General features: G+C 34.2%; 1 protein-coding gene across 1 annotated transcript in view; it reads right to left on the bottom strand.

Moving 5' to 3' along the window:
• Positions 1–1248: 1248 nt before the first annotated feature.
• Positions 1249–12811, bottom strand: part of LOC150097414 (steryl-sulfatase-like) — a 158772-nt gene continuing 147209 nt past the window's right edge. Inside the window, exon 6 of the mRNA XM_090406909.1 lies at positions 1249–1388. Within this exon, the coding sequence (XP_090263035.1) occupies positions 1378–1388 (11 nt within the window). The 3' untranslated portion in view covers positions 1249–1377. The remainder of the gene's footprint in view (positions 1389–12811) is intronic.

The following is a 12811-nucleotide window of genomic DNA, read 5'->3' as shown; positions in this document are numbered from 1 at the left end:
TGGTATTAAATGCATCGGTCTAATATTTTGAAATTTTCCTTCTTTGGTGTTTTGGCCTCTCTTTATCGCCGAATAAGTAAATTAGTCTGCAGGAAAATGCATTGATAAAACAAGAAATGTTTAAGCAATGTAATACACATAATGTTTGGTCCTTTTTTTATTAGCAGAAAACACTGTGAATGACACCAAATATATCAGTAATACAATGTACTTAAGTAAGATATAGCTGTTCGTATATTTCTTGAAATTGCTTGATCACTAGGAATTAAGTGGTCTTCTTTTTTGGTTCTTCTAGGTCTATCAGGGGCCTACATATTTAAGTAGACCTACTTCACAACCATAATTTAGCAGGGTAAGGGATTGTCAGCCTTATGCCCACTGAAACAACACTGCTTGTAGATTGAGCATATTCGTTGATCCATTTGTCTGTTTTGTTGAATGAATAATCCCGAAATTTCAGGGGGAAAAACTCTGCAAATTCCATACAAGTCCAGATAGCTCACATGAGTTGAAATTTTCTAATAACGCTTTCTTGAAAACAGTGACAGGAATCAAAGTCAGGTCAGACTTTCAAATGAAAGTCATCATATGACATATGATGATGTCATATGGTCTGGAGTTCCGATGTGTTTCTTCAAGCTTAGCTCCCACTCCCATTTTCTTATTAAGACCGCCAGATAAGAAAATCTGGGGGTCTTATAAAAAAGTACTTTTATAGCACGTTTTTGTATTACACATATACATCAAAGGGTTCTCTATTATTAAAATAAAAATTTATTTTTATTCGGTATATATTCGGAATGCTTTGCACATTGATCAAACAAGACATTCTGTCGTAATTTACATTATATAACAAAGAGCAATATGTTAATCATGAATGGGTACACTCCACACCGAAGTAATACAATGTCTTCGAAACATACAGGAAGAAAAACAACAATGCAAATCCTTAAATCTAAAAGTCTTTTATATTTCAGCCTTTTTCTCTACGACTGAAAATAATGTAAATGATTCAGTTGATTGGTTCATTAGAATAAAATTTGTAACTGTAGATTTCTCCTAACAGTTTACAACACGAAATCTTCGGGACATTCTAAAGAAGCAACCAAATTTTCCTAAAGTTCTTCAAATACAGAATCTTTATCACTATTGGAATGCAAGGGGGTAAAAATAACAACTTTATGTATACCGGAGCTTTCCGGACAATTTGTATGACTGGTACTTGAAGAGAGCGTGCGAACAGTGCGACAGAACAACGCCATTTTGTAAGCCTGTCGGTACTGGTGGTTAGTCACTCCATAGATAACCGGGTTGATGCAGGCACTCAGGTAGATCAGCAGATAGCTAATAATATGAAGTACAGGATAGCGCACCTTCTTATCTGCAACCTGTCAAAGAACAAGTTAAGAATAAATATTTATTAACAGGTATATAATTACACCACTCAACTTTTCGAAACATAATGACATTTTAATCATGCACTGTAGCAATAGTAAATTAGTTGTACAACAGTAAACCCTTAATTTATGAATATTTAGTTAGAGTAATGAGCCTGACTTGTCATCCTCTACTGAGTGTTATGCATATACCTCATCATAACTAAAAAAATTAATAAATAAATAGAGCATTTCTATGCATTCACAGCAACTGTTATAGATGAGAGGGAAATTTCTTATTGCTCTTCTGCTTTTTGTTAGGAACAAAATCAAATCACTTCATGCGTGTTCAAGCGGCTAATTCAGCAAGACAGCTGATGAATCAAAGTCAAATACCTTACATGAATAAGAACAGCGTTTGATATTTAACTCGTACACTTATTCATGTGAGATGAATAAGTGTAAATGGAAAATGATTAAATATGCATCACAGTATAATCAGATTAAATAATTGTATACACATAAACATGTGAATTGAAAATAACTTGTTAAGTGAAGGATGCTTAGAATGAACGCTAAAGGCTTCAGATTAACTTCTTTTTTTTTTCGATTAATCTCCAGAATTAGTCGATATTTGGCGCAATAAATTACTAGTTAAGATTACTAACATCGTCTTTCGTCTACTACGCTCTAGAAATGCACATAATCGTGGGTGATGATGATAAAAGAGGAGACAGAACTATCCCCCAGTTTCCAAAACTTCAGGGTCAAAAGCATGACACTCTTAAGAAATTAAAAGTCAGAGCAGGAAGGATTGAGGGTGATGATTAAAGTTAAAGCCAGCTCTTTCCGAGAATTCTTCCGCATATAATTTCCTAGATATTACCGTCACTCTGTCAGCTCCATCAAGATCCGACTTTATGTTCTAGATAAATTCTTTCTATTTACTTGCATATTTATGCATTATGATTCTTATATCTTTAAGAACCTCACTTTTAGAGGTATTGACGTTCTTACCTTTACTATGGTGATTGGTAGATAACAAATGACGAAAGAACAGAAGATAACCAGTACCATTCTTGTAATTTTCCACTCTCTTCTTTCCCGGACAGTCTTTTCTTTTCCCTGATCCTTCATTTCAGAGGCACTGTGCTTACGAACTCTACTTCCGCTGCTTCGTAAAACCCAAAATATTCTAGCATAACAGATCACGATTGTGACGCAAGGGATAAGAAATCCAACTATGAAAAGAAATGCTTTTGCTGATCTTCCTTTCACTTCCAAGATAGAACAATTGAGGATACTCGGATCATAACCAAATCTTCCCCATTTACCGACCAATGTCGGAAAGACCATAGCTGTTGAAAAGACCCATATAAAGCTAATCATAGTAACGACATAGCGACGTTGATAGACTTTCTCGTACAATGGATGATTGGTAATAAGAACGTACCTGTTCACAGTAATAGCAGTGATAGACAATAATGACACACCGACATTAACATATCGAAGAAATGGGAAAAGAACACAAAGAGTTTCTCCGTGAACCCATCGTTGGTGAATAAACCGAGAAGCACTAAAAGGTAGATTGATTATGCAAAATAATAAGTCTGCCACGCATAGACTGACGATGAATGCAGAAGTAGCACTTCGAAGTCTTTGGCAACGGGCTAATGCAATTATTGTCAGTAGATTTCCGCAGACTCCGAAGATAATGATCAGAATAACACAGAATGCTGCAAAGTACATTAGACTTTTGTTTTCTGTAATCACAGAGTTGGTATAAGACGCAATCATCGCAGCTGTCGGAAGGATATCCGACAGGTTTTTCCTGTCTTCATGAACAGAAAAGAAACTGCTGGCGTTCATTCTAAGTGCTGCTTACTTGCCTTGAACAGATACAAGAAAAATCTTCAGACAAAGCCACCGCTTACATTTCAGCTTCTTTCCAAGTTAATGAAAGTCAAAATACGTTTCTTGAGAACAAACATAAGAGTTTAGCTTTAAAACATTACCACGTGAAACAGTCGAGAATTAAATATAGGGAGGTAAAGAAAAACGGCTTTTGTTTACATCCATTTAACGATCATCTACTCCACTAAATAATTACGTTTCTACCCTGTTTTTGGTCTGCAGTGCAAGGTCATTAGACCCTAGGAATTCTAGGAAATAAATGTGATTATGACTAGGAATCTTCTCTGGGGATGTTGGGCGAAAATTTCCTGGGAGAAGATAACAGAAACGTGACACGCATCCGTTTCCTTTAAGTGGTTTGTTTCTGAGAAATAAATCACAATCACAAAGTTCAATTATTATTTTATTATTATTTTATTCTCTCTCTCTCTCTCTCTCTCTCTCTCTCTCTCTCTCTCTCTCTCTCTCTCTCTCTCTCTCTCTCTCTCTCTCTCTCTCTCTCTCTCTCTCTCTCATCTGATGCACAATATAAAATATTTTCGTGTCATTAATGAATAAAATTAGAGAAATGAAAATGTCTTATGGCTATGTTTGAAGTAATCGAAAATTTCTGTTCTTTATTAACACATTTTTAGTATGGATGCTAATTCAATTTTAAATATTCTACGTCATGCACTCATTCGACAAGGCTCAGTCAAGATAAATTAATTACAGTTCCTAATCATACTGTAGTTGTTAATCTATCATGAGAGCAAGGTTTTGTGTTTGTCTATTTAATGCACTGAATTGCTTTGAGATCAGAATTTTCTCAAAGTTGACAGTCGAACCGACATAGTTACCATATCATTACTTGGGATGACATATTGCTAAGAATAAGATCCAAGAACCAGTGAACTATCCTCATAAAAGGTAGCGTCACATTATTAACTAGAAATAAAATGATAATAAAAATTCCAATTATTTTGTAATTAAAATGAAAAGCCAAAATTCCAGTTTGGATTTTTTAAAAATATGATTTTTCGATCGAATTTTAGTTCTACGTTATATAATTTCATAAAAATCAATCAAGCCATCATATACTGCCTATCCAAAAATCTTATGGCTATCTCTACTGATAAAGAATGTTAAATAATTTTAAAAAATGAAATAAAAACTATTGACGATCTGTTATTCGTATGTACGAGTACCAAACTCGCACTATATTCTGCTCTGTTCGTTTGCACATACTGTACCTTGAACAACAATATTAATTTGTGAGCTTATGACAAAGAATAATCAGTAGCTAAATACTGTACTAATCTACTAACTACAATGCCTGTAGATATTTTGGTTTAAAATTATTTTCATTATTGGAACATTGGAAGAAGTTTAAAATCACAAATACATTCACTACAGCAAGGTTGTCGAAAAGGGTTGCAGTTCTCAGCCGACTAGATCGCTCAACATCATTCACATCAGTCCATCTATTCACCACCAATATGTGTCGTTCGTCGAGGGAGCGGGGGGTTCCTGCCGTATATAAGAGATATCTCCAAATAAATGTCATTTGATGTGACATTCTGGGATCAAGGAAACTGATCACAGACAGTAGAGATATCAGGTTTGAAAGAAATTGCCATTGCCTCTGTAATAGTCCAGTTGAAAGAACTAATGCGGACGGCTGGAAGTGGTCGAATCTGGTTTTGGGGGAAAATATCATAAAAGCTTTAAAAATTATAGAATTAGTTAGTGTCATTCACACGAACTAATCGCGTAGTTTCCTTCATGGAATTAATTTATATCTCCTACAAAACAGACAGGCAAACTGGCTAAAGAATACACTCATTTGACTGACAAAGATAATTCACGTGGTTCATTGCCTTATTGTAATATTAAACAACAAGCGAGTGCCACATCACATTCCAGAAAAAGTAAAAAATAAAATAAAAAAATAAAATAAATAGGAATAATAAAACGGCTATGGAAATAGCATTTGCATCTAATAGCCCTAGGCCACCTGAAGAAAGACCGGGAAGTTCGATTCAAGTCGCCAGACCAGAGACCCTCTTTCTAAGCGTTCCTTCGACAGGTAGCGTTCCAGAGTTAGTCGATCTCTGGCATGGCAAGTAGAGATTTTTTGCCCCAGTCTAGTTTGTAATCCTGCAACTCAAGAAAATAACAGTAGAAAGACCTTGATGCTTGGTACAATGGACGGTATAAATAGAAGAAGACGCCCAATACGAGAGTGTGTAGATAATGTGAAAGAGTAGTGTTGAAAGGGTTTGCAGGATTTGAGTCACCTGGTGGTGGACAGAGAGAAGTGGCAAAGAATGGAAACAGGCATTGGATACTAATTGACATTGGACCCATGGGCAATGATGATAATGATGATGATGAACTCAAGAAAATCGACCGCAGAACTCACACTATTTTAGACAATAATATACCATATCAGGGTTAAGGACCACCAGATGGAGCCAGCTTTCTGCCCTACTCTCCTCCCTAGATGCAAAATAAAATCATTGTATTGGACTAGGTATCTCTTTGATTGTCAAAAGTAAAGATGTGCTTCTTAGTCTTCAGAAGTTGGCTAAACGGCCTAATCTACTCCGTTGGGCATAGAATAAAATAGTATTTAGAATTTAGGTTTAATTTGCATATTCTGAAGTCTTTCTAAGATTCAAATATTGAAATAAACAAAAAAAAATGCCAAAGACTTTTCATTTCAACTAGCATGTAGCAGATTGAATAAGAATTCAATCTGCTACATGTTTTATAAAAAACTGGAATAACACTAATATAAATGGGGGAAAAATTATTATTATTACATGACACCTCCAAGGAGTCCAAGAACTTACTACAGGAGAGTACTCCATTCTACACATCCTACAATACTTAACCTCCATTTACACACACACAATGCTGCAATCCTCAACTACAACAGTGGCAATTATTGCCTCTAATAATATTTGTGCCTGTAAATTGCCTATTGTGAATTTTAATTTTTTTTCTCTGTAAACCGCATATAGTGACCTTTAAATTTTTTTGTCTATTACTTAACTGCTATCTTATTCACAATGCTTTTGAAATTCATCTGAAAACAAATTTTATCAAATTTCATCGATCAGGAATGAATTAGTATTATAATTTGAAAAAAAACAGTTATAATGAAAACAGAAAGAAATATTTTTATCATTTCAAATTAAATGATATAACTGAATAAAAATTAAATTATAATGGAGAGGGAAACAATACCTGGATCCTGCTGAAACTAGGAATTGCTTAACGGAAATTACAGCACTGAAGTATACTCGTAAAATAAATAAACAACTTATCACAACACAACATAACAACAAAAACAAAAATCTTCTCATGTGTTTCATTCCCCAAAGAGCATAGTTAAGGCTGTTCAGCTCTAACTTTTTTGAAGATTAGTTAGCAGCCAAAACCATCCCTATTACAGAAAGTTACCCAACGTATAGCAGATAACTTCCACCATCTAGTGTTACCTAACCCTATAACCATATATTATGGTCTGAATTAGTGTGTGTTATACAATCAAATTTTCTTCGGTTGCAGAGTTAAAATTTTCAGTTTCTGGGGAACATGCTGGTACCAGTGATATATAGCATCAAGCTTGCTGAACAAAATGTCCAGTTTAACGACTAGAAACGAACTTAGACTGTCTTTCTTCCAGCAGCCTATTGCTAAGAAAGAAAATACTATTTCTGCAACTATGCAGGAACTAACCACACAGCAGACTTTTATGATTGCTTATTCAAAATTATTTCAGAGATGAATTTTAGATTTTCGATATTTCCATTGTCTCCAGTAGAATTATTATTATTATTATTATTATTATTATTATTATTATTATTATTATTATTATTATTATTATAATACGAGCACCCCCATGGAATCCAAAGACTCATCGCGGGAGACCCAATCTATCCACACAATCTATCATACCTCTCCTTGAACCCATCACCAGAAAAAGCCTTCACAACTGACCCTGGCAATCCATTCCACTCATTCACAACTCTCCAGCAAAAAAACTATTCCTCACACCCCTACTGACCACACTTTTGTTCAACTTCCAGAGATGATCTCTTATTCTGGTCTCTCTAGCCAAATGCTGAAACATTTCCCCTGCATCTATCCTATAAAATTATTTTAGCAAATTAAATATTTCTATCATATCCCCTCTTTTTCTCTATCAGCCAACTTCTGTAATCCACACACCTTCAATCTATCCTCATAGGGCACATTCCACATCCCCAAGAAACCCAAGTACTCGAGCACAGTAATCCAGATGTGGGCATATCAAAGCCTTATAAAGAGGAATTACAACTTCCTTATCTCTACTTGTCAATGTGTTATTCACTAGCCAAGGAATCTTATGTGCTACCTTAGCAATATGTCATCTAAACTTTAACTCTCTATCTACCACCACCACCACCACCCCTAAATCTTTAGCTTCATCTATTTCCTGGAGTACAATGCCATCATTGTGATACACAGCTAGTAATCTGTTTATCCCAAAATGCATAACTTTATATTTCTCGACATTAAAATGACACCCATTAACAGATATTTGGCAGCTAATTTAAGGTCTGTCAATCACTGGTTTTATAAATTACTGAATCTAAAGTTATAAGCGTTTTAATAAACTTTGACCAGTTTTAGGTTTACATCCTTTAGAAATATAATTTTCTATTGTCTAACTCTCCCCCACAGCAATTTTTCCGTATGTGACAAAAATCAGAATAGCTAGACAAATCTTCAAATTTTAAAGAATTGAATTTCAATAAAATCCATGTACCTTAGAACGTACCTTAAAAATTTAAGTACGGAAAGAAAGACAAAACGAATGTTTTAAACATATTTGCAAAAATACATCTATTCCGAAGGTTCCTTTGCCAAAGAAATTTTACCTAAGAAATGATCCAGTAAATAAATAAATAAATAAACACCAAACTAATTATGAATAATTATTTTAAATTTATACATGTTTCTCTTAGGTTTGTTCCTCGTCATAATTAATCGAAAAGTAAACAATCAGAATTGAAAATTCTTTTCTAAATTATCCATAATTTACTAAAGGATGTGTATTTATGCATCGAAAACTTCATTGTGTACTTGTGCAGTAACTGTGCATGGCAGTTTCTGCTCTAACAAATGGAGAATGAATCAAATCTTTTTAGTTATAGTGAACTATTGTGTGTGACTAAAATTCACAAAACCGCTCATTTTCTTGTAACATTTACTTGCAAAGTAATAATAAAAAACATTTAAAATTCTGGAAGTATTTTTATTCACCAAAGGGAGTGGAAGGCAGTCTTTAGCCCTAACGTTTGGAAAATGATTGACGACTAGTATCTACTTTGATCATCGCCAAGGTTAGTTCAATCAATAACTGGCATTGTATAAACTAAAGTGATACTGGAATATGATGTACAACTGTCACCAATTCGTTCTCCAAATTCTGTGTGTGTGTGTGTGTGTGTGTGTGTGTGTGTGTGTGTGTGTGTGTGTGTGTGTGTGTGTGTGTGTGTGTGTGTGTGTGTGTGTGTGTGTGTGTGTGTGTGTGTGTGTGTGTGTGTGTGTGTGTGTGTGTGTGTGTGTGTGTGTGTGTGTGTGTGTGTGTGTGTGTGTGTGTGTGTGTGTGTGTGTGTGTGTGTGTGTGTGTGTGTGTGTTAGCATGCAAGATACCAGTCCAAACGTGATTTGGCGTTGAGCTGAGTGATGTATTTTGTTTGGAGCGGCTCTGTGCAACGGTAGCCTAAGACATGCAACTCTATTTAAAGCAAAGAAATATAGCTCCGTAGTCGATTGTACTTCTGTATACCATCCACAACACGTGAAAAAAGACCAATGGACTTCGAATTAAGTTAGATAATCCAGTTTATGTGTTCTAGAAATGAATACAGTACATTTACAAGCCCCCAGTCTTGAAAAAGCAGACTGGCAAACTCTCACTGGGAACTGAAAATCATCTATCAGCTAAAGACAATCCCAAAAGCATCCACAACATAGTGAAATTAGAACCCACAGCGCCTACTGTTTGACCACGTCGCCGTTAATATGGATAAAATACATCACTCCTCTACACTTCGTATCCATCATATATTTCAATGTAATATCAATGGCAGGACCGGCGGAAGCGGGCATGCAGAGCATGCGGTGAATGCGGGCGCCGCTACCAAGGGGGCGCCGCCGCTGGGGCACCGTTCATAAGTTCATTTTTAAGAAACAAAATTTTTATCATGAAAACAAAAAATTCTTAGAATGATCAATATTAAAATAAATAAGGCCGGATACACCGAATAAAAGTTTTAAAAAATTGTATATTGCCGCCTCTTTGATCAGCCGGCTGTTTACAATTTTGCAGCGAGAGCAGGCTAAATGCTTGCCTGCAGAATGTTGTGTCTACTGCAGTCTATCTAAAGTGAAATGGTGAACGGTTTTTATATGCAGAAACGAATTTTCGTACAAAACATTTGTTGCTAGTTAACCAGTCATATGGTACGCATCTGAGTAGGCTACTGATAGTAGCGCAGTGTGGACTATTATTTCGTCTCTGTGTCGTGTTGTGTAATAATTTCTTGTGGATATAAAATAGAAATGGAATCAAAAATTAAAAAAAAAAGTTATCCGGTGTATAAAATCGCAAGCGTCATACTGCGAAAGAAGCAGATGTTAAGAAACAAACTGGGGCTCTTAATAAATTTGTTAAAATATTAAAATATTCTGATGCATATTGTAACCAATTCGATACATCAGAAATCAGAGTTGAAGAACAGTGCTCATCATCCAGTTTTCATGAAAGTACTAGTTCAACTATTGAACAAGATAACAAGACCCATGATTTAAGTGAAAAACAGTTAGGAGAAGATTTAGTTGTAGTTGACCATGAAACTAACACATTGTTAGTCTCTTTAAATTTAGAAGATCCAGGTGAATGAGGAAATACTGATGAAAAATTACGAGTTGTTTTAATTGAAATGGGGCCTGTTCAACAGAAAAATATATTATATTTCAGAGATACATATTTGGCAACACGTATTATAATAGAAAAATGGAAAACGGTGAGCTCGTGCCAAGAACATGCCTCATTTATTCCGAAAATTTAAATTCTGTTTTTTGCTTTTGTAGCAAACCTTTCGCACCTACGAATCAAGTAGTCTTTAGAAGGTTATAACGATTGGAGAAATGTAAGTACAACTTTGCATAGACATGAGACTAGTTTAACTCACATGAAAGAATTCTTAAAATGGAAGGAAGTTGATAAAAATTTAAAAAACAAAACTACTATTGATTGCCAGACTCAATGGAAAAGAAACATTGGACGAGTGCTTTAGAACGCTTGATTGAAATTATAAAATTCCTTGGTAGCCAAAATTTAGCTTTTCGCGGATCATTTGATAAATTATATGAAAGGAATAATGGCAATTTTTTAAAATTAGTCGAACTGTTTGCGAAGTTTGATCCCGTTATGGAAAATCATGTTGAAAGGGCTACCACGAAACAATAGAGTACACTATTTGAGTAAAGACAATCAAAATTAAATATTGGAAACTTTAAGTAACGCAATCAGGGATACAATTTTATTATAAATTCGAAAATCTAAATATTATTCCATAATTTTAGACTGCACACCTGATGCAAGTAAAACAGAACAAATGATCATTATTATTCGCTTTTTTTTCCGGTGACAATGGAATTGTCAAGATCAGGGAAAACTTTGTAGGTTTTGTAGATATATCAGATTCCACAGGACGTGGTTTATGTGTAATAATAATGGAACAACTGGAAAAATGGAACATTCCCATTGAAGACATGCGAGGTCAAGGATATGAAAATGGGGCAAATACGAAAGGGAAAAAATATGGACTCCAAAATATGCTTTTAAACAAAAATCCTCGAGCATTTTACGTGGATGTGCTGTTCATACTCTAAATGTAATCATTAACGATGCAGCCGAAGTGAATGCAGATACAATTAGTTTCTTTGCAATTATTCAAGAAATATACAATTTCTTTTCATTCTCTTACAAACGTTGGGCAATCCTTTTAAAGTTCGTAAAAAAACTAACATTGAAACAGCCATCAGAAACGCGATGGGAAAGTAAAATTAATGCAATTCGCCCTCTACGAATATCAGTTACGAGAAATTTACGATGCACTTTTTGAAATTTTAAATAATGAAAATTTTAATAAAGAAACTCAGCATGAAGCACAAACATTATGTGCTAAAATAAAGGACTACAAATTTATTTGCTCTCTTATAACTGGGCATGATTTACTTAACAGAATAAACCTTGTGAGTAAAATGCTTCAAAACAAAAATATGTACATTACACTTGCTTTAGAATCTATCGAAATCTTAAAAATATTCTCATAAGAGTATCGATGAGATACAAATTTTAAAGTTCTAAAACAGCAAAAGAACTGAGTGAAGAGGTGGACGAAGAACAAGAATTTAAAACTAGTACGGAAGTTCGACGACGAAAGAAGACACGACAATTTGACTACGAGCTTCATAACGAAACGCCACAATCGCCAGAAGATAAATTTAGAGTGAATGTGCTTTATACACTTCTAGACGTTGCAATGTGTTCGTTAATAGAACGTTTTGAACAACTAAGAACATATTATGATAATTTCAATTTCTTGTATAGATTACTACAAATTTATAACGAAGATTTACGAAAAAATTGTGACGATTTAGAGATTCTCTTGAAGGACTGCGACAATAAAGATGTAAATGCAATTGAACTATATGACGAGTTATGTGCTTTGCGGGATATTTTTCGGAAGGATAATTTAAATATTCAAAACCCTTTCGATATTCTTAATTTTATTGTGTCCAATAATTTATCATTCCCTAACTTTTCAATTTCTTTAAGAATACTATTAACCTTACCTGTTAGTGTAGCGAGTGGTGAACGTTCCTTTTCCAAGTTGAAATTGATTAAAACCTACTTAAGAACAAGTATGTCACAAAAAAGGCTTGTTAGTTTGGCGTTAATAGCAATTGAAAATGATATATGTGCGGAATTAGACGTTAAGAACATTTTTTCTAATCTTATGAATATGAAATCAAAAACCCTTAAATTTTTATTTAAAAAATTTCAAGTATATTTATGTAATTTAATTTATTTTCTGTTATTCTGTAAAGATGTTATTTTTTGAATACTTTTATTAAATGTTCTAATTATTTCTGAATTCTTTTGTTATTTTTTCATCTATCTTGAATTTCTTTTATTTTCCTAAAAGATAGTTCAACTTATAAAAATTATTAAAAAATTTTTACAAGTTACTAAGAATTTAGTAACTTGTAAAAGAGAGAGGATTTTTTAAACTTTAGTTCACAAATAATGGTGATGTGCAGTTGTTTGCAGATGATGCAAAGTTGGGCAGAGCTATCAGGAGTAGTGTGGATGCTGTAGCTTTGCAAGATGACTTGAATACACTGTCTGAATGGGTAAATAAGTGGGGATGTCAATTCAATGTTTCAAACTGTAAGGTTTTGAAATTTGG

Source organism: Typopeltis vanoorti, chromosome 17 (assembly GCF_054136105.1).
Source record: "Typopeltis vanoorti isolate ZY-2024b chromosome 17, IOZ_Tvanoo_1.0, whole genome shotgun sequence".
NCBI classification, from domain to species: Eukaryota; Metazoa; Arthropoda; class Arachnida; order Uropygi; family Thelyphonidae; genus Typopeltis; species Typopeltis vanoorti.
This window is presented reverse-complemented; position numbering and strand designations above follow the sequence as displayed.